This window comes from Nelumbo lutea, chromosome 7 (assembly GCF_056320005.1).
Source record: "Nelumbo lutea isolate HS-2025 chromosome 7, American lotus-T2T, whole genome shotgun sequence".
NCBI lineage: Eukaryota > Viridiplantae > Streptophyta > Magnoliopsida > Proteales > Nelumbonaceae > Nelumbo > Nelumbo lutea.
In genome coordinates, this window is record NC_142690.1 from 58934516 (window position 1) to 58957176 (window position 22661).

General features: G+C 39.5%; 1 protein-coding gene across 2 annotated transcripts in view; it reads right to left on the reverse strand.

The window, feature by feature from the left end:
• The window catches only part of CYCB3;1 (cyclin b3;1), a 42424-nt gene that overhangs the window by 16225 nt on the left and 3538 nt on the right, over positions 1-22661 (reverse strand). For both annotated transcript variants that reach the window (XM_088952881.1, XM_088952880.1), the window contains 9 exons: positions 19898-19946; positions 19733-19814; positions 19610-19642; positions 19467-19521; positions 19156-19256; positions 18985-19020; positions 18652-18709; positions 10944-11219; positions 10725-10847 (listed from right to left, as the gene is read on the reverse strand). In XM_088952881.1, the coding sequence (XP_088809007.1) occupies positions 10725-10847; positions 10944-11219; positions 18652-18709; positions 18985-19020; positions 19156-19256; positions 19467-19521; positions 19610-19642; positions 19733-19814; positions 19898-19946 (813 nt within the window). The remainder of the gene's footprint in view (positions 1-10724; positions 10848-10943; positions 11220-18651; positions 18710-18984; positions 19021-19155; positions 19257-19466; positions 19522-19609; positions 19643-19732; positions 19815-19897; positions 19947-22661) is intronic.

Consider the following 22661-nt stretch of genomic DNA (forward strand, 5'->3'; position numbering starts at 1 on the left):
ACTATGATTCAACTTCATCAGGGGTTACACAAACCCGCAGCACAGCTGGTATGGGAGGTGAAAATATGATGTTTCCCATGCCCATTACCCTTTTAAATAGTTTAAACTACCTGAAGTGGGCTAAAAGTGTAAAACTTTATGTAACGACAAGGGGAAAAGTTGGTTACATAAATGGAAGGGTGAAAGAACCCAAGAGTGAGACAGCTGAACATGAAAGGTGGGACCAAGAAAACAGTATGGTGATGTCTTGTCTCCTTGCAGCCATGGAACCTGATGTGAAGAACTTTATGTGGGCAAACACCACTAGTGAGATCTGGGAACAGGCCAAAACTACCTATTCTGAGCAAAGGCATTATGCCAAGGTTTACTAGTTGAAAGCTGAATCCTCAACCTGTAAACAGGGTAATCGTAGTTTGTCTTCCTATTATTCAGACCTTACTTCCATATTGAAATAATTGGATCATTATCAGCAACGTGTGTTTGCCTTCTTGTTGAGACTGAACCCTGCCTATGAACCCTTGAGAGTTCAGATCTTAGGAAGCAAAGAGTTGTCGTCGGTTCACGAGGTATACTCCCTTGTTCAGTCGGAAGAAAGTAGGCGGAGTGTGATGGTTACAACCGAGGGGGAGCAACAAGTTGCTTTGGCTGCAATGAGTAATAACAACATGGGGAAGAAAAGTGACACCAAGAAGGCTGATGATAAAGACAAGTTGTTTTGTACCTACTGTCGGCGCTCATGGCATACACGTGACACATGTTGGGACATTCACAGGAAACCCAAGTGGGCAGTGAAGAACCAAGAATAGGGTAAAGGGCAAGGTCAGTAGAAGATGAACACAGCACATAATGCAGCACATGTGGCAACCAAAGATACTCAGATTGCCGGTACTACCCGGGACCACCTTAATAATTCTGACCCCAAGGAAGATATAATGAATTCCTTCAGAGACCACTTGGAGTCATATGGTAGGTTTTTGCGACAGATGGATAGCTCAGTCACTGGTACTCCTACTTCATTTGCATCTACATCAGGTAATACGGCTTCTGCATTCCATGTCACTCCCACTGGTTCCCCTTGGATCATTGACTCAGGGGCCTCTAACCACATGACTAGTAAGCCAAACTTGTTTCAGACTTATAGCCTTTTGTCATGAAGGGATAAATTGAGGCTTGTGGATGGCTCGTTCTCCTCCATTGCAGACCAAGGATCAATATCTCTTCCCCATGGCCTTAACCTGATTTTTGTATTGCATGTCCCTCAACTTCCTATAAATTTGCTTTCAATTAGTAGTATCACAAGCCCTTTAAACTGTAGTGTAACCTTTTTTCCTGGCTAATGTATTTTTCAGGACCTAACTTCTGGGAGGACGATTGGTAGAGGGAGCCTAGTGGATGGTCTCTACATTCTCGACAACAAAGTTGGTCTCTTAGTGTCGTCCTCAGAGTCACATAGTCAGTCAAATAAGAGTCAATTTTTTTTGTGGCATAGTCGGTTAGGTCATGTTTCTTTTAAAATAGTAAAGTCTTTGTTTCCGGTTTTATTTAAGTCATGTTCAGTGTCAGAGTTCCAGTGTCAAACGTGTCAGTTAAACAAACAATGTAGAACAACTTTTCCCTCAAATAATAAAAGATCAAGTGTTCCTTTTCATGTTGTGTATTCTGATGTATGGGGGCCTACTACTGTAATCTCTGAGGGCGGATATAAGTACTTTATCACATTGATCGATGACTATTCTCACTATACATGGGTATCCCCTATGCGTAGTAGAGACGAAGTTCCAAAGATTGTGAAAGACTTCCAAAGGATGGTATTTACGCAATTCCATGTTGAAATACAGATCTTCCAATCTGACAATGCAAAAGAATACTTCCATGGAGAGCTCAATGAGTTCTTTGCCTCCCACGAATCTATCCATAGGAGCTCATGCGCCAGAACACCACAACAAAATGGTGTTGCAGAAAGAAAAAACAGACACCTCCTTGAGGTAGATCGCGGGATGATGTTACACATGAATGTTCCAAAAAGGTTTTGGATGGATGCTATACTTGTAGTTGCTTATGTCATCAATCGCATGCCCTCCAAAGTGCTGAACTACATGGCCCCTCATCAATTGTTGTTCCCTCAGTCCCCTTTATTTTCCATTCCCATGAGAGTTTTTGGTCGTTATGCCTTTGTCCATGATTTGTCTCTGTCTCGAAGTAAGTTAGACCATCGGTCAATTCCTTGTATCTTTCTAGGGTATCCCTCCTCTCAAAAAGGGTATCGGTGCTTTGATCCCGTTAGTCATAAGTTTTTTGTGTCCATGGATGTGTCCTTTGAGTTTGAACCATTCTTCCCTGCTTCTCCTTAGGGGGAGAGTAGTAGTGTGGAAGAGGAGAAGCAGGTTCAGGTCCACCAAGTCTCTCTTCCTTCTATTCCGGACCTTGCTCCCTTTCGTGTCCTCCAACGTACACGTCGTAGAGATCAGCAATGTGATAGAGATGTGGAGCAGCCAAACATTGAGCAACCGACACCGTTAGACTCCCAGGAGGTAAGTCCAATCCCTGTTGCATCTACGGATACCCCTACTCCTACTGTGGATGACCTTGACGTTCCTATTGCTCAAAGAAAGGGAGTTAAGTCATGCACTACCAAACACCCCATTACCCAATTTGTCTCCTATGATCACATTTCCCCCTCAAACCAAGCCTTTCTATCCGCAGTTGATTGCATCACTATTCCCAGAAATGTTGTAGAGGCCTTAAAATGCCCCGAATAGACAGATGCCATGAAGGAGGAGATTAATGCTCTTCATAAAAATCAAACTTGGGAATTGGTGGATCTTCCAAAGGGAAAGACCCCGTGGGGTGTAAGTGGGTGTTTACAATTAAACACAAGGCAGACGGAACAGTTGAAAGGTACAAAGCAAGATTAATAGCCAAAGGGTACACTCAAGTGTATGAGCTTGACTATGATGAGACTTTTGCTCCAGTAGCTAAGATGAACTCAATTAGGGTTCTCCTGTCATTAGCTGCTAACTTTGATTGGGAATTGCATCAACTAAACATAAAGAATGCTTTTTTGAATGGTGACTTAGAAGAGGAAGTATAAGAATGCTTTATGGTTTAAAACAATCTTCCAGAGCTTTATTCAGTAAGTTTCACATGGCAGTTCAGCAGGTGGGCTTCAAACAATGTTAGTCTGATCATACACTCTTTGTGAAGAGATGTCAGGAGCAGGTTGCTGTATTGATAGTGTATGTGGATGATATCATCATTACAGGAAATTGGAGTTCAGAAATACAAAAATCGAAACAATTCCTTGCATCTAAATTTGAAATGAAAGATTTAGGTCCCCTGGAGTATTTCCTTGGAATTGAAGTCGCCCGCTCAGAAAAGGGTATCTTCATTTCTCAAAGGAAATAGACCCTTGATCTATTACAGGACACAGGAAAATTAGGTAAAAGGCCAGCAAATACTCCCATGGATGTTGACCACAAGTTGGGTGACTGTGATGGTGAACCTCTGAAAGATGTGAAACAGATCCAAAGGTTGGTGGGAAAGCTGATTTATTTGTCCATGACCCGTCCAGACATTGCCTATTCAGTTGGGGTTCTAAGTCAATTCATGCACTCTCCTAAGAAACCACACATGGAGGCAACAGAGAGTTCTTGGATACTTGAAAAAGTATCCCGAAACAGGTCTACTATTCAGTAAACATAATCACCTAAAGGTGGAAATTTTTACAGATGCCGAATGGGCAGGTGCTGTGGATAACAGAAAGTCCATGAGTGGGTATTGCACATTTGTGGGAGGAAACCTAGTGACCTGGAAAACCAAGAAACAAAGTGTGGTAGCAAGGTCAAGTGTTGAAGCTGAATATAGAGCTATGGCACATGGGGTGGCTGAAGTCCTTTGGCTAAAAAATCTTCTAGGGGAGCTGGAGTTGTTCATAATCCTATGTCTCTTTACTGTGACAACAAGGCAGCCATAAACATCACTAGCAACCCTGTCCTACATGAGAGGACCAAGCACCTTGAGGTGGACAAACACTTCATAAGGGAAAATTTGGAAAAAAGGGAAATTTGCATCCCTTATGTCAACTCCAAGGAACAACTCGCAGATGTCCTCACAAAAGGGCTTCCATACTCACGACACAATGAGTTATGCGACAAGCTGGGCATGATAGACATATTCAGCCCAACTTGAGGGGGAGTGTTGTGAGGATTATCTAATTGTTATTTTATAGTTGTTGTTATGGGTTGTCAGCTTAAGATGTTGTTAGTTAGTTATTTTCTTTCTTTCTTATTAATTTGTTTCTAGAGAGTGCCGCCAGGGGCATACTTGTAATCTCCATTCTTTTTATATTAAGTTAATATAAATAATGAACTGGTGGCAGCTAGAAGGAGTTTTTCCTTTTCTCTCAATCATATCTTCCTCTTCTTCTCTTTCTCTCTCTCGTCTCTCTCTCTCCATGAATGATTACAATTTTCTTCATTCTCTTTACAAAGTACCCTCCCACTTGTAGCTACAACCACAAAACAGATTCTTTTCTTCAACTATCATAGTACCCTACCACAACTTGTACATCACATGAGGTTGTGTTTGGTTTGAAGAAAAAGGTAAGGAAACCTATACAAGCTTTTTACATGTTTTCCTTCCTTTCTCTACATTTTCCTTCAAACCAAACACAGCCTTAGTGTACACTTCCTACAAACATAATATACATCTCTTGATACCACTAATAGAGCATTTTTCAATTATCAATCTAAACTGTAAGAACATATATTGAATTAAACAGGGACCAGACTTGGCAATATATTCTTCCCCCATTCATTATTTCCCATAGGCACCTTCTTTTCTCTTTCATCCCCTCTTCTACCTATGGTGGACCAAAACATGCTTGAATCAAATCATTCAACCAATCTAATACCATATCAAATGCACCAAAACCTATAAGTTCAGCATTGTGAAATATATTTCCACTTTAGTTGAGCAGAAGAAGAAGAAGAAAGGAAGGAAAAAGAAGAGAAGAGGCTGCAGACTTGAGGCCTCAAAAGAACTGCTTCATGCGAGTGAAGCATTTGTATTTATACTATACTGGTCGTACAATACAAGAGGTCTACAAAATTACAAAAATACCCCTACAGACACTAAACTTGTGTACAGTACATACAATACATCTGTCAACACTCCCCCTCAAGTTGGGGCATAGATATCAATCATGCCCAACTTGTCACAGAGGTCTTGGTGTCTAGAATGGTTTGGCCCTTTTGTAAAGATGTCTGCTAGTTGGTCTTCAAAGCTGATGTATGGAGTGCATACTTCGCCTGTGATGATTTTATCTCTGATAAAGTGCTTGTCAACTTCAATGTGCTTTATTCTATCATGTAGTACCGGGTTAGCAGCGATACTTATAGCTACCATGTTGTCACAGAGTAGAGTCATGGGTTTGTTCACTGGAAAACCCAACTCTCCCAATAGATTCTTTATCCACATACCTTCGGCTACTCTGTGTGCCATTGCATGGTACTCAGCTTCAACACTGAATCTAGCTACCACGGTTTGCTTCTTACTCCTCCAAGTAACAAGGTTCCCTCCTACAAAGGTGCAGTAACCACTAGTAGACCTTCTATCACTTGGAGATCCAGCCCAATCCGCATTTGTGTAAATTTCAACTCTCAAATATCCATGTTTCTAGAATAATAAACCAGCACCCGAGAACTTCTTAAGATACCACAGTATTCTCTCCCCTGCTTCAAGATGAGTGGACCTAGGTGCGTGCATGAACTGGCTGAGGACACCAACAGCATATGTTATGTCTGGACGAGTCATAAAGAGGTACAACAATCTCCCTACAAGCCTTTGAAATTGCTTCACATCCTTAAGAAGTTCACCTTGGAAGTCACTTAACTTATGGTTGGGGTCAATGGGAGAGTCAGCTGGCTTAACCCCAATCTTTCCAGTGTCCTTAAGCAAGTCTAGGACATATTTCCTTTGGGAGATGAAGATACCCTTTTTTGATCAGGCAACCTCAATTCCAATGAAGTATTTGGCAGGTCCTAGATCTTTCACATCGAACTGAGTGGCAAGGAAGCCCTTCAAACTTTGAATTTCATCTTTCCTGTCACCAGTAACAATTATGTCATCCACATATACTATTAGGGCAGCCATTTTACCTTCTCCCCTTTTTACAAACAGTGTGTGATCTGACTGACATTGCTTGTATCCCCTCTGCTGAACTGCAGTATGAAACCTGCTGAACCAAGCTCTTGGTGATTGCTTCAGCCCATATAAAGACTTCTTTAACTTGCACACTTTCTGTTCATTTCCTTGAGCCAGAAAACCGGGGGGTTGAACCATATAAACTTCCTCTTCAAGGTCACCATTCAAGAAGGCATTCTTGATGTTGAGCTAATGTAGATCCCGATTCAGATTGGCAGCAAGAGAGCAAAGTACTCTAATAGAGTTCATTTTGGCAACAGGGGCAAAGGTTTCTGCATAATCAACTCCATATACTTGAGTAAACCCTTTGACACTAAACGAGCTTTATACCTCTCAACGGTTCCATAATCAACATCCATTTACATTCAATTGGATCCTTTCCCTTAGGGAGATCAACAAGTTCCCACGTGTCATTCTTGTGAAAAGCATCAATTTCTTCTTTCATGGCATTTGTCCATTCTGGTACTGAGAGAGCTTCTGCCACATTCTTGGGAATAGGGATATTGTCAATGGAGGTAAGGAAGGCACGAAATGAAGGTGAGAGGTTCTCATAGGAAACAAAGTTGGAAATGGGGTGTTTAGTGGTGCACGACCTAACACCTTTCCTGTGGGCAATAGGAAGGTCAAGATCATTAGCAATAGGGAGGTCAGGACCATCACTGGGAGTCAAGTTACCTGAGTGAGTATGACCTTCCCCCGAGGAATTTGATGGCACTTGAGGTACTGCTTCTGGATTCTCCACAGCTCTTGAACCTAGTTGGCCTTTACGACGACGAGAAAAAACACGGAAAGGTGGAGGATCAGAAAGAGAAGGGGAAAGAGGAGAAAGATTAGGAAGAGGAAGTTGAACCAGTTTCTCCTCATGTCTACACTCCCCTTGAGGAGAAACAGGAAAGAATGGCTCATCTTCAAAGAAGGTAACATCCATGGAGACATAGAATCTCCGAGAAAAATGATCAAAGCAACGATACCCTTTTTGAGAGAATGAATAGCCAAAAAATATGCACGGGATAGCACGAGAGTCCAATTTCCCTCAGGTGGGAGATGGGTTTTGGACAAAGCACCGACAACCAAAAACACGAGGAGGGACTGAAAGAAGAGGGGCCTTAGGAAAGAGAAGCTGATGTGGGGCTTTGTACTCTAACCAACGAGAGGGCATTCGGTTAATGAGGTATGTAGAACAAAGGACAGCCTCAAGCCAAAATCGTTTGGGAACATTCATATGGAGTAATAGACCCCGTGCCATTTCAAAGAGGTGTCGGTTCTTCCGTTCAGCCACACCATTTTGTTGTGGCATGCGGACACAAGAGCTCCAATGAAGTGAACCATGTGAAGCAAAGAACTCCGTGAGGTCACTATGAAAAAACTCTTTTGCATTGTCTGACTGAAATATTTGAATCTCGGTCTGAAATTGGGTGAAGACCATCCGCTGAAAATCTTGGATAATTTTTTGTACTTCCTCACGGGTTCGCATTGGATATACCCAAGTGTATCTGGAATAATCGTCAATGAAGGTAATGAAGTACTTGTAGCCACTCTCAGAAGGTAAAGTAACAGGGCCCCACACATCAGAATGCACAATGTGAAAAAGAAACTCAGATTTACTATTTCTTTGAGGAAATTGAGTTCTACAATGCTTGTTTAACTGACACGTTTGACAAGAAAAATTAGAAACAGACACTGACTTACACAGTTATGGGAAAACAACTTTCAAGGACTTAAAGGACAAATGACCCAGACGACAATGCCACAAATATATTTTACTCTTTCTGAAATGACTCAGACTCTGTAACATGAAGGCCAAGCGTATTCTCCAGCATATAAAGTCCATCAACCATACGTCCCCTACCAATCGTCCTCGCCGAGGCCAGATCCTGAATCACACAATAGGAAGGGAAAAAAGCACAGAACAGTTTAAGGAATTGTAACACTACTGACTAAGAACAAATTCATAGAGAATTTTAGAACATGAAGAACATCAAAAAGAGTAAGGCCGAGGGGAAGAGAGAGAGTTCCTTGACCAGCTATGGAAGTGTATGATCCATCAACTAGTCTCACTTTATCTCTTTCAAAAAGAGGGTGATAAGTTTGAAAGTAAGAGGACATACCAGTCATGTGTTTTGACGCTCCAGAATCAATGATCCATGGAGAGTCAAGGTTGTGAGAAGCAACATGGAAAGTTGTGGCAGGATTACCTGATGTGGATGCAAAAGAGGTGGTGAGAAGAGCATCCACCTGGCGAATTGCTCTACCATAAAGCTCAAAATGATCACGGAAGGAGTTTACAATATCCTCCCTTGGGTCAGATCCAGAGTAGCTATGTTGGCCATGTGGTGTTTGATTCACAGTAGAAGTGAAGGGCTGATTCTCCTGAATAACCATGTTGGCCATGTGGTGTTTCTTGGTACCTTGTTGCCTGGGCCTTCTAATTACATATGAGCCTTGATTCTTAGGTAGATCCTGAGCCCACTTTGGTTTCCCATGAAGATCCCAGCAAGTATCTTTGGTGTGTCGGGGCTTCTGACAATTAGTGCACTATAGTTTTTCCTTATCTACTGCTTTCTTCTGGAGATCCCCTCTCTTGGAAAAAGTTCACCACTAGTAGAGGTACCCACATTTTCCGCCAACACAAATGCATCCCTTCCGATGTTGTTCATCAAGTTTCTCTTGCTCTCTTCAGACTGGACAAGAGCATAGACTTCCTGAATTGAAAGATCCTTAGAACTTAGAATTTGTACTCTGATGGATTCATAGATAAGATTGAGACCATGTAAAAAAGCAAACACTCTTTGCTGTGGGACAAGTTTCTTATACAATTTTGCATCTTCATCACACTTCCAATCAATATTCTAGTAATGGTCCAACTCCTTCCAAATAATGGTCAAGTCAGAGTAATAAACTGATAAACTTCTCTCCCCATGTTGACAAGTAGATGAGGCTACTTGCAGTTGATAAATCTTGGCATATGGTCAAAGTTCAAAATATGTGGATTTTGCATGTTCCCAAATCTCATTTGCAGTTTCAGCCCACATGAAGTTCTTCCTTATTTGCGGTTGCATGGAGATCAAAAGCCATGACATAACCATACTAGTCTCCTGATCCCATCTATCATGTTCTGCATTTCCAGAAGGTGGTTCTTTGATTCTTCCATTTATGTAGCCTATTTTTCCCCTTGCAGTTATGTATAACTTGATCCCTCTTTACCACTCTAGGTAATTTAACCCATCAAGAGAAACAACAGCCATAGGGAAGGATAGGTCACTGCTCCCACTAATTCCATTCAGCATTGTAGAGATTCCAAATGTAGTTGAATCTTCACTATTCATGATTCTAAGTTTAGAAGTACACAAAACCAAAGGCACACTGCTTTACAGAGCTGCTATACTCCACAACTAGGCACTTGCTGATTTTCGGTTTCATAGAGAACCAAGCACAAACACTGCAGCTGCAGTACTAGTTTGTATGACCTACACTTTGTAGGAGTCCACAGAACAATATACTAACACTGCACTTGCAGTGTAACCAGGTCTGAATGACCTACAGTTTTACAACTTTCATAAAGCTCCCTCAATAGGAACAGCAATACAAGTGGTGGTTCACCACACCTAATCGGCTGATATCCACTTTCCAGGGCAGCTGAACAGTCACTTAGGGTTTAGGGTTCATCAATAATCCCTTAGAGAGCTGAATAGAGCAACACACAATCGGAGGGAAAAAAAACAGCCGAACAGTCCCTACTCAGATTTTGGGACATTAACAGTCCATCAAAATAGTGCAAGAAGAGAACCATAAACAGAGAAACTTCAATTCAGTACCTAGGTCACCTGAACTGTGAATAGGCAGTACACTCATGGACTCAATCTTCTCTGCAGGCCAGAATCCTTCTTCGTACATCTGAGATGGTTTTCTACAGTCTTCTTAGCCGAGCAACTCCAGTCACCAGCACCTGGACTGGAGGATAAAGAAGAAAAAAAGTGTAGCAGAACCCTTTTCTGCACTAGGAAGTTGAACAGTCAGCTTTCTTGTAGCAGAACCCTACTCGGCAATGGAGACTAACCACAGCACTAGAGAATGCTTCATCTTCCTTGTTTTCGAGCATCAGGACTATAACTTCTACACAGCAGTGGAGAGAGACCTCAGTTGGTTGTTTTCCAGGCCTGGTCGGTTCCGCTCTGATACCATGTTGAGCAGAAGAAGAAAAAGGAAGGAAAAAGAAGAAGAGAAGAGGCTACAGACTTAAGGCTCATGCGAGTGAAGCATTTGTATTTATACTATACTAGCCGTACAACACAAGAGGTCTACAAAATTACAAAAATACCCCTACGGGCACTAAACCTGTGTACAGTACATACAATACATCTGTCAACAATCTATATGGATTTACCAATAGTTTTTCTTAGATTAGGTGATATTGAACAAACTTATACTCAAGATTAATATCTAAAGCTCACAAATAGTGTTTATGTATGCATACATAAGTGTACACACACACACAGAAAGAACCATCGCATAGACTTAACCTCCATAACCCAATAATAGTGATAAATGTCATCCACATATTCAGCTACTTCAAGGGGATTAGTGTTATCGTCAATATTCGGTAGCTCTAGATGCTTATTGACCTCAACACATTTTCCAAGCACCTGCAAGAATAGTGCTAAATATGATTACAAGCCCATAGACAAACTAAAAAGATTTGATAAACTTCAGTTTTTCTCAACCTTGAAATTTTCTATTACCATAGATGTGAAAGATTTCCGACGACTTGATCTGGACCTTGAAATGATGCATGTTGTGGTCATATTTGATAAGCTACTTTTGCTTGATGGAAGATTTCCTGGGGTAGATTTATGAGAAACCACTAATTGGGCTTTCTTGGGAGCAGCAATTTTTGTTATTTCTTCCTTATTCCTTGACAAATTTGCAGAGTCGGATGTAAGTTTCTTCAAACTCAATATGCACTTTGATGTTGAAGTCATTTGGGCCTTGAAAACTGTAAGAGTACTCTCAGTTGGCTGCATAGTTATGACAAATTGCTAAATTAGCAAGAAGACAGTCCCATTATGTAGATTGATATTACTTTCCATGTCCAAACAACATCCAGAACTAAAAATGAGATCATCATCAAGTAATAACTAAATTTGTCAAAAACATTTCTTATTCAGTAACTGATTTGTAAGCATCATTAATGTCAACATTTAAAACAAGGATAGTGAAGTTCAGAATAAGGAAAAATATCATGAAGTTCAAAAGTAATAAAAAGAAGAATACCTATACTTCAGAAAAAAAAAAAAAAAAAACTGTGTAGAGAAGATGGGCCAAATGGTCCATAGCCCACAGTTGTGTTTTCAATTTTATGTTTATGTTCTGTTTTGTTAATGGGCGTTTTTCTTATGGGCCTGTTAACATTAGCTTCTCTTGCTTATTTAGCTAGCCACCCCACTAAGGGCTTATTTGTATTTTCTGATTATTAGTGATTAATTTATAATGAAAAGGATTAGGGAAAGGAAAAAATGTACGAACAACTCTTCTCTTTCACCATTTCTTCTCAATCGTTCTCTTCCTCTTCTTCTCTTCTTGCTGTCTCCTTTCTCTTTCTTCTTCTTTTAATCAGATTTCTTATTTCTTTATTTGGTACTGTTTTTCTTCTAAGGGAAATAAATAAAGCTAGAAAACAAGAATGTTTATCTGCATGTAGAACTATTTTTTTTATCAGCATGCAAACTTTTACTGAACTGAAACAAATCTCTAACAGAAAGGTACTATAGAATAGCAGGTATTTCAGAATCGTTGTTTAAGAATTCCATGGAAATTATCATCAGACTTCAGATTTCACATTTTTTGTCAATTGTCATGCACAGATCAAGTCAAGAATAGAAAATTTCAGCTTATGAGTAAGGCCACGTGGAGGAACCAAATATGGACCCACAAGTATCTTTGTTTGTGCCCAATAGTCTACCTTTTATTGCGCCATACTGCAAAAGTCATGCCTGACTGACCTCTTAAGTAAACCACAATACCCTCTTCTCTAGACATGTAAAAAGCACCAAATACTTCTAGATGACCATAAGCAGTTACCCTTAGCACCTGTAATGCTATTATATATAAATTTACATATATGCATAAATACATATACAAACCACTCCAAGGATGCACCAACACTTGGAGTTTCTCCAATTTGGAGCCCCAACAGTTTGTTCTTGCTTCATGATTGCATTTCAATGGGTTGGGTCTAGGGGTGCAAATCAATCAGATCATGATCCGATCCGAGATCTGATCCTACTTGGTCAAATTCGGATCATCCCTGTTCGGATCTTCAGATCGAATCGAGTAATAGGATCCAATCAGAAATCAGATCGGATTTGGATCACCCCTATCCAATACGATATATATTATATATTTATATATAAATATATAATACATATACATGTTATTTATTTATAAATTAATTTTTTATATTTTATTTTTATAAATTTGTTATATTATTTATTTAATATAAAAAACATGTATATATATGATGAAAATAATTAAAAAATAATTGTATTTTTTGTTTTTACTTTATTTAAATTAGTATGTTTTATTTTTCTTTTAATAATTTATTAATTTTTAAAGAAAACAAGTCGGATAGGATCAGTTCTGTCAGGTTGACCCAACCATTGAGAGCCCTACAAACGTATAGGTACTCTTGCTTAGTCATAATCAAAAACAGCTTTTGGTAATGACCCTTCTACTCTTTCCTTCTAAAGCATGTACTTTGGACTAGTGATCAAAGGTCTCCTACCAATCAAAAAAATAGAAGATTTGAAGTGTCCCTCTCATCCAAACTAGAATATGCCAAAATGAACCCCATAAAATTATTGTATTTAATGTTGCTATTAGTGTTAATAGTGAACTTGACTATTTGCTGACAACTTTGCTAGAATTTTGTAATATAACTATTATTATGAACTTGTTCTGATTAACTTGCTAAAGACTTTCTAGGCTTAAGTCTTGTCTCACTAGACCTAATCATCTTAACTAGGCATTAGCTTTTCTTTTTGGAAGTTTGGAAATGAGTTGAAGAAAAACAGGTGGCTGACAAGAAATATGCATGTGAAAATTCAGTGGGTTTCAATCAAGGATCAAAGTATCAATATCGGGTATTGTATCGGAAAGCTCATATACGGATATGTATATGCTTTAGAAACACACGGATACGGACGAAAGATATGGAAACGCATGGATACGCTAGGGAAACACATACAAATCACATAAATATGTTAAGAACATTAAATCTAAAGCTGAATTAACTATGAATAAGGTATAAATACATGTTAAATGCACACTTTAAAAGGTTATATGAAGAGAAACATTACGATCAACAACACCGGGACTCTAGAAGATGTACATATCATACATTAATCATCACTCTATTTTAGTTTTTGTAATTATAATTTTCAATTTTTATTAAAATTTTGGGAAATTTTATTTATTTAGCATTTTTATGTAAATAATATCTCTATTTTTTTCAAATAATAAGTTTTTTTCATTTTTAGCATATAATTGTAAAATAAAACATATAAATCATTTAAGGTATATAAAATAAATTATTTTTATAATTTTAGTTTTTATTAAATTTTTGGGGAAATTAAATATTAAATTATTTAGTTCAGTTTTTATAATTATAATTCTCAATTTCAGTATTTTTACATAAATGGGTGTATCTAAAAGCATTGGGTCTTTCAGGAGAAGTAATAATATGGAATATAGGAGTATTCAAAAAAGGTTGGGGAGGAAATCGGAAAATACTCAATGTTAGTTTATTTGTAAGAAGTAAGGTCTTGTTCATTTGCTTTGAAGTCTGACATCTGAAAGTGCAATAATAATGATGAGGGTAGATTTGCCCCTCCACTAACATCATGACACATGATATCTCAGAACAACTAGGTGACACCCAAAACCACCTAGGCGACAACTTGCCTTAGCCAAAATGATGGAGTCCCAGCTAGCAACCTGGCACTATCACCAACCTAGCGACCTGCCCCTGGTCCCGACCTGGAGACCTGCCTCTAGCGCCGACTTGGAGACCTGCCCCTGGTGCCGACCTGGCAACCTGCCCCTGGTGCCGACCTGGCGACCTACCTCTAGCGCCGACCTGGTGACCTGCCCCTGTTGCCGACCTGGCGACCTGCCTCTAGCGCCGACCTGTCGACCTAGCGACCTGCCTCTAGCGCCAACCTGGCGATCTACGAGACGCGCTTGCCATCGATTTCTACATGCATCCCATCACTCCCGGGTCTCTCGGAAGTCAGCTCTCACACCGAATGTTTTGGGAGAAACCGAGTAAGGCGCAAAGATTGGCCTACGTGCACGACTATCTCCGATGACTTTGGAGCAATTAGGCACGTCCTCCCGGAGATCCCAAACGTGTTGCGTGATGCTCACGCCAAACAATGCCTATATAAAGGCCTTACCTCCAACTCCAGGGGGTAAATGCGTAAGTTAGTTCTCGCATATCTCTAACTCTCTCACATTTAGCTATCTTAAAATCTCTGATTCGCTAACTTAAGCATCGAAGTGCCCACCCCGGATAAAGCAACCCGGGCACTCTGACATTGTTTCCTTGCAGGTCTCATCAGAGCCACCTCTCCAGCTCGTCACCATTCAGCTAGGCAACAGAGCCATCTCTCCAGCTCGTCACCATTCAGTTAGGCATCAAAGCCGCCTCTCCAACTCGTCACCATTTATCTAGGCATCAAAGCCACCTCTCCAGCTCATCACCATTCAGCTAGGCGTCTAAGCCACCTTCCAGGTAGGAATCATTCAGCTAGGCATCCAAGCCACATTCCATGTAGGAATTATTTAGCCAAGCATCCGAGTCACCTGCCAATGCGCATCATCAAATAACATTAAGAGGTATATTGGTATTGGTGAACTTTTCTTTCCTCTGAACACTGAATGAAGAGAATGTTGTTCTGAATTCTGAAAGTGATCAAATATCCATTTTGACCCCATATATAAGAATTTTTGTTTATCTTTCTTGGGGGTATCATTGGAAAACAAAAAGTTGTATGATTGCACTTTAAGAGATAAGAGATAAGAGGAAACGAACAACCATTTTTCTCTTAAAGTTAAAAGATTCCTCTTAAGAGATAAGAGTTAAGAGGAAAAGAACAAGCCCTAAGTGGGGAGTGGATTGAGTTTGGACACCCACTCCCCGGTGTCAGTTTGTTTCCAAACTTAATCAGAAAATACTCAGTGTCAGTTGGGTGTCATTGGTTAGAAAGGGATCTAACCAACCTACTGAATTGTCACTTAACTGAATTCTTTTATGTATTAGTGATGGAAGGGATCTAAGGCAAGGAGATCCAATCTCCCCGTTGTTGTTTGTATTAGTGATGGAAGCATTAAATCTGATCATGAAGAAAGGAGTTCAGAGGGGCTAGATTGAAGGATTTAAGTTTGGACCTGAGGGACCTTGTATATCACATCTTCAATATGTTGATGACACCTTAATCTTCCTAGATGCTTCAGTAATCCGAGTCCTGAATCTTAGAGCTATTCTAGCCAACTTTGAGATGCTGATAGGAGTTGGAGATATAAGTGGGAGGGGGGGAGATGGAACAGTTTGCAGGGGTGCTGGAATGCAAAGTAGGGGAGCTTACTTTTATGTATTTAGGGCTTCCAGTGGGATCAAAGACAGCAGCAATTAGCATTTGGAGGCAACTATTAGAAAGAATAGAGAAGAGATTGGACAGATGGAAGGCTAAATATCTTTGGGTGGGAGAATCAGACTCATAAAGAGTGTCTTGGCTAGTCTACCAACCTATTATCTTTCCTTGCTATGAGCCCCTAATGAAGTGGCTATGAAGATTGAGAAAATTCAGAGAGACTTTTTTACGTGAAGGCGTAGGGAGAGTCAAAAAATATCACTTGGTCAAGTGGGAAAAAGTGTGCAAGCCAAGGGACGGGGGAGGATTGGGGCTGAGAAGGGTAAAATTAATAAACAAAGCACTTCTAGGGAAATGGCTGTGGAGGTTTGGGCAAGAGAGAGAGGGAATCCTTATGGAGGGTGGTGGTGGTTGGGAAATATGGTGTCATAAGATTCGGGTGGGAATCAATGGAAGCAATAAGTATGGGTGAGTGTTTGGAAAGGAATCATGTGTTCTAGTCAAGAATTCAGAAATTTGGTTAAGTTCAAAGTGGGAGAAGGGTCTAGAGTGAGGTTTTGGGAAGATGAGTGGCTTGAGATAGGGAAGTTAAGTGAGGTGTGCCCAAGATTATACAAGTTAACAGAACAAGTCTCAATGGCCCAATGCTATGAGTGGAGAGGGGAGCAATTGATCTAGAATCCGAAATTCAAAAGACCTTTCTTAGACCATGAAGTGGAAGAGTGTATTATGCTTCTGGAAAACTTAGAAGCTACCAGCATTTCTAGATCTACTGAAGATGGACTCTGGTGGAAAGAATGTAAGGAAGGCAGATTCGCAGTTAAGTCATTCTACAAAGCATTAGTAAGAGAAGAAAGGGGCTCAGAGCCTCAGACCAGATAAAAGGAGTATGGAGTAACCCAGCCCCCCCAAGGGTAGAAGCCTTCACATGGCTGGTGGCACAGGACAGCATCCTCACCTCTAATCACCTGAAATCTAGGGGATTACATCAGGCCAGCTGGTGTTATTTATGCAATCAGAAGGAAGAAACAGTACTCCATTTGTTCTTCTCATGCAGTATAGCAAGCTTCATATGGAAGTTCTTTTCCTTCCTATTTGGGATGAGTGTCTTCCAACCAGTGACTACAATAGAGATCTTCTCCTTGTGGCCAAAGCTCAGAGGCAGTATGAAAGCCAGGATTATATGGGGTTGTGTTCCATTTGCAGTATGTTGGTCCATTTGAAGAGAGACATACAGAAGATTGTTTGAGAACAGGTCAAAAAGTATAGAATACTTGGTAGCGGCAGTGAGCAATCTGATCTCAGAATGGGTCCTCAGACTTCTAGATTTCAAACAAGTCTCCAAAGCCGACTTGCTGGAAAATTTTTGGAATACCCTAGACTTACAGCCTTGTAACAAAGAATCCTTTTCAATATGAAGTTTTGAGAATGTATCCAGCATGTCATCTAGACAGCCAATGATGCCAGGATGTAATTCTTTCACTTTTAATGAAACTTCTTTTCACTATTTCTTCAAAAAATATAATAATAACTCTCTCTCTCTCTTCAAATAATAAAGCAAATAAATTATTTAAGGTAAATAAAATGAATTAACTTTATAATTTTCATTTTCTATTAAATTTTTGAGAAAATTAAATCTTAAAGCAAGGTTTGGATATGTTGTCAACTCAGTGTCCTATACGCCTCTATATTGGTGCATATCAGACTGTATTCACTTATACATCACGATACAAACATATATAGTAGTGTATCATGTTGGTACGCACGACCACTGGGATACACATAGAGTTGTAATGTATCCCATGCCAGTGAGCATGGATACAGATACAATATGCCCCATATCGGGTGTATCATATCGATATTTTAAACCTTGGTTTCAATATCGGCTAGCAGTTGGGCCGATAGTCTAGCTAAACAAGGGGTTCATAGAAATCAGATGTTTGGGGCAAATCTGTAAACTTATAATGTTTGGGGACTAGGAGTGATAATTTTCAAACCAGGTCGGGCTTACGCCCAAAAACTAGTGTTTAAGCCAATGTTTTAAAACACAAAGGCATGGCGTGAGGCATTCTATTACCTAGAGGCATGAGGCGTAGTTTAGAACGTAAGAGGCGTAAGCCTCCTAAGGGGGATGAGGAGGAAGGAGGAAGGGGAGGAGAAGGGAGGATCTCATTTTTCTTTGCTCTTAATAAAATCTTTTATATTAAGAAGAATGAAGATGCATAGCATACTAGCATTAGTTGAAAGGGGGGTCCTATTAAAGTAGAGGCAAGTAAGCAAAGCAAGCTACAAGGTCTGGGGGCGAAGCACCGCAACCAAGGGGGTGCCCCCGGACTACTTTCTTTCCCCTCATGTGTGCATGAGGCATACACCTCTAGCACGCTTCATGAAAAAAGCGTATGAGGATTACACCTCAGAGGTGTCAACACTTCTAGCCTACGCCTCAAGGCTTTTTGGGGAGGCGTGCCTCCAGGCTTACGCCTCCCATGCCTTTTAAAACGCTAGTTTAAGCATCATCTCCATTCTTCTTAATACAAGACATCTTTCATTAAAAAAAGAAAAAAGAAAAAAAAAAAAAGATGAGATCCTCCTTCCCCTCCTCCTTCCCTTTCATCCCCCTCCTCTTAAAGATGCCTATGCCACCTTGTGCTTAGGAGGCGTACGACTATCAATCTCTTATGGGATTATTTAACCTAAATATAAACTTGATTGAACCATATTCATTAATTAACAACAATGTATTACCAAAGAAAGTGAGCATATAACATGAGTCTGATAAGCCTATGGAACCACATACCCTAACAAGTTTCCTTGATATTGCACAAACATTAGCAGTATTTTGCTCCACAGGAACCCTATAAACATAGGCATGACACAAAAGCATATGTCAAAGCACATCCAATAAAACTAAAAGAAAATGAAATGAACATAAAAATAAATAAAAGAAAAAAAAACATTGGGGGACATAGAATTTTCCTTGTTTCACAAGTGACTGAAGTGAGCCTCACTGGACCACATCCATCAGAGATGAGAAAAGAATTATAATAAGACAATTCGATCTTGTATGTATCTACCATAGGGTCATTATAACTTGATGTGATAACAGACAATGAAAAAAAAGAGCACATACCTGTCTAATAAACTTGTTTTCTCATTTATACTTTTCCTGTCAACACCAACAATATACATCATCCATTTGATAGAGCTGCTTAGAACTATGGGAAAAAGAAATATTGCTAAAAAAATATCAAACCACTTTTTACAGTAAGGAGGGTGCTTGCTTCTAATTGATTCTACTCACATTGATACAATACCATCACTTGCTCGGTTCCTCCGAACATAGCTCCTACTATTGCTTACATTGGGCACTACTTTTTTTCTAACCTTAGTTTCATGAATTCCCTATAAAGGAGGCAGAAGATGAACATTAAGAATATAAATAAATAAATATAAACAAAAGGATCACATGGGCAAAGGAATCTACGCATTAAAGGGCCAAAGGAACCCTGAACCCCTCCATGCTGACTTTCTAAGAATCTAGAAGCAAGTACTTGTGTAGGTTCTACATTTTTGTGTATCTTAAACACACTGAGATAATGGGATCAAAATAACCTTTACATAATTTGAATTGATCTGGTTGGTCCTCTTTATAACTGGTAATGGTTTCCTTCAAGTCAACAGAAAAGAAAAGATAAGCAAAACGCATCAACTAATAGATTAATGAACCTAATGATAACCATTGCAATTTTATATACCTAGTCAATATTGGAGGCCTTCTAGCAGTTGCCCTATCAAAGAATGAAATATGATTAAAGTTCTTAGAAAATTTGAATTTCAAAGATAAGAAAAGAACAAGAACAAGCAGAAGTTACACTTACCCATCATCAGTACTAAAAGATTCATGGTTCTGGATATTTTTCTTTCTCTGATCAGAGTAAACCTTAAAATCTTTGGCATCATCTGTTCTTCAAAATCATTAAACGTGAGAATGAGAAATAGAAGAAAATGAAAACAAGTTTTCTTTAAATATCTACAATACTTACATTTCTGCAAAATGGGATGATTTTCAGGACATTGACTTCTCGCTTTGCCCTGGTTTAGAAAAAGAGAAATTTCACCCTTTACATACATGTTTGCAAAACCAAAAAAGAATAACAAATGAAGGATTGGATTGAAGAATTTTAGAATTTGCCCACCTTGAGAAAGATTTCCTTTATACTTGCTCTATTTCTTTGTCATAGATCAGTTTGAGGATAAAAAAAAAAAAAAGGAAAGAAGATGGTTGGAGGGAGTTCTATTTGTGCTTTTTAAGTGCATGGTTATTAGCCAAACCTCTAAAGGCCCCAAATAGCGGGACGCACTACTCGGTAATGGCCCTTTTATCTTCTAAGAAATCCAATGTATGGAAGCACGTAAAGGAGCTGATCAAAATGCAACATGCCAATTGATACGGGCATTTTGGTCATACGAAATCAATACATATTTCATGATCTCTTACAGGTAACACTTAGCCAGAGCAAAGTGTTTCCCAGGTAACACTTACCCAAGTAAGTACTTTTACTTGTGTTCTTTTTGCACAGATAAGTTTTCTCTGTTTCCATTTCTATCCTTGTACTTTTTTGTTCTTAGCACTTGTTTAATGGTCATTTTTGTGTCATCAAATTTTAGCATGTTCCCCTAGGTGGGAAAGTAACTTACCCACCTAGGAGAAGGTAAGTGTTTCTTGAGAAAGTGGCCAAAAAAATTACCCCAGGGAAGTGCCATTACCATGGGTCCCACATTTACCTAAAAAGGACATTGGAAAGTTGGTCAACTTTCACATTGTGAACTCCCCCCCCCCCAACTTACCTGAAAATTAATGGGGTTGTAATGACAAAAAAAATACCCTTCTTAGGTTGCATATAGCATTCTAAGTGGTTTCTCTTCAAGCTTCTTTACCTTATGTTCTGTCCAACCCTTCAATGTGGCTAGCATTGAATTGAAATATACCTTGGATTTGCAACCTTTTATTCATTAGTGACAATGATCCTACAGATGATAAGTTCTAAGGTGGATGCCCATTTCTTTTATGTTGAGAAGTGGACCTAGCAATGTCATATTCAAAATTCAGCCTAGTGAGAAATTTAAAAACTGCATTCCTCTCTACAAGTCTCTTGTATGTCATAGAATCTTTTTGGACTTTCTCACTTAACAATCTCAAGGATGGTCAATGTTAGGACCCTAGCTTGACCATCAAGTCCTAGGCACATGTATGGAAACAAACCTCTAGTAGAACTTAAGTAAAAGAGACGTCCACATCAACAAACGATTAGGACCGACCTGCAAACAATTGTACAAAATTGATGTGTGGTTATAGCTCAACTATAAATAAGATGTAATGGTGTATGTAAGAACAAGAATGAATTCATAAGTTTACCTTCACCTTTCTCTCCCCTCTATCTTCTATCTCTCTCTTCTTCTATCCCTATTTTGGAGGTGGTACCCTTGAAGAACCCTAAGGAAACTTCTTATCTAGTATCAGAGCTCACATCATGACAAATACATGCATGATAAGAATGAAGGTCAAGACAGATCATGTAAAGATGGAGCTGCACCATGTGATGAGCAATCTAAAGGCAACCAAGGAGACACTCGCAGCAATGGCAGCTTAGATAGATCAACTACCAACTCGCAGCAATGGCAGCTCATACCACATGTGAACTAGTATGGTTCAAGAATTTGCTACAAGAGATGGGGTTCTAAATTGACAAACCCATGAGACTATACTGCGATAATCAAGCAGTTGTTCACTTCTCTTCCAACCCAGTCTTCCATGAGAGAACCAAGCATATTGAGGTCGATTGTCACTTTGTAAGAGAGAAAGTGATCGGTGGAGTGATAACCACATCTCGTGTGAGTTCAAGAAATCAGTTGGCAGATCTCTTTACAAAGGGATTGTCTCGGGGCAGAGTAGAGTATATTTGTAACAAGCTGGGACTATATGACATATACTCTCCAGCTTGAGGGGGAGTGTTAGAATTCACAGAACAGGGGTATTTTGGTCATTTAGGCTTATCTATTTGAGAGTGAAAGGTCTATTTTATTCAAGTTTAAGTTGTGTGTCCCATCACTTATGAGGGACAATATTGTCTTTCTTGTAACTAAGCTTATGTGAGATAAATGCAAGTGGGTCGACTAGAGAGGACTGATTTTTCCTCTACTGGCAGAACCCTTCTTCTCCTTCTCTTCTTCTCTTCTTCTTCTTCCTCTTCTTCTTCTCTATTTTAACCTAGAACTGAATAAGGTTTTCACAACGGGCTTGAACAAACTTTTAAGCACACGGGTTCGAGCTCAAGCTCCAAACATTAGGCCTGACTATTTTTTGGGTTGGGCTAAAGCTTTCCCCAATAAGCCCAAGCCTAACTTGATAATATTAGTAGTAGAAGATGTAATAAAAAATATAATATTATGTAATAATAATATTAGTAGATAATATATAGAATATTATATGATATATAAATAATATATTATAAAATATCTACCCAGATCGGGCTTTGGGCTCTATATAGGGCCAAGATCAGGCTCAAGATCTAGGCCCGGTGGCTAGGCCAAGCTTGGACTCATGTTTGGTCATTTTCTGTTTATAAAGAGGCAAAGCCCAGCCTGAACCCAGCCCATTTCCCAAGGTATATTTAAGTCTATATGAAAAGCTCAAGATATGCTTAAATCAATTTATGAAAAGTGAGGGCATGCTTAAGTCTTTTAGCCCAAAAACCATGGTTTTAAAAAATGACCCAGAAACGGAACCATTCTAGCCACCGGTTTTCG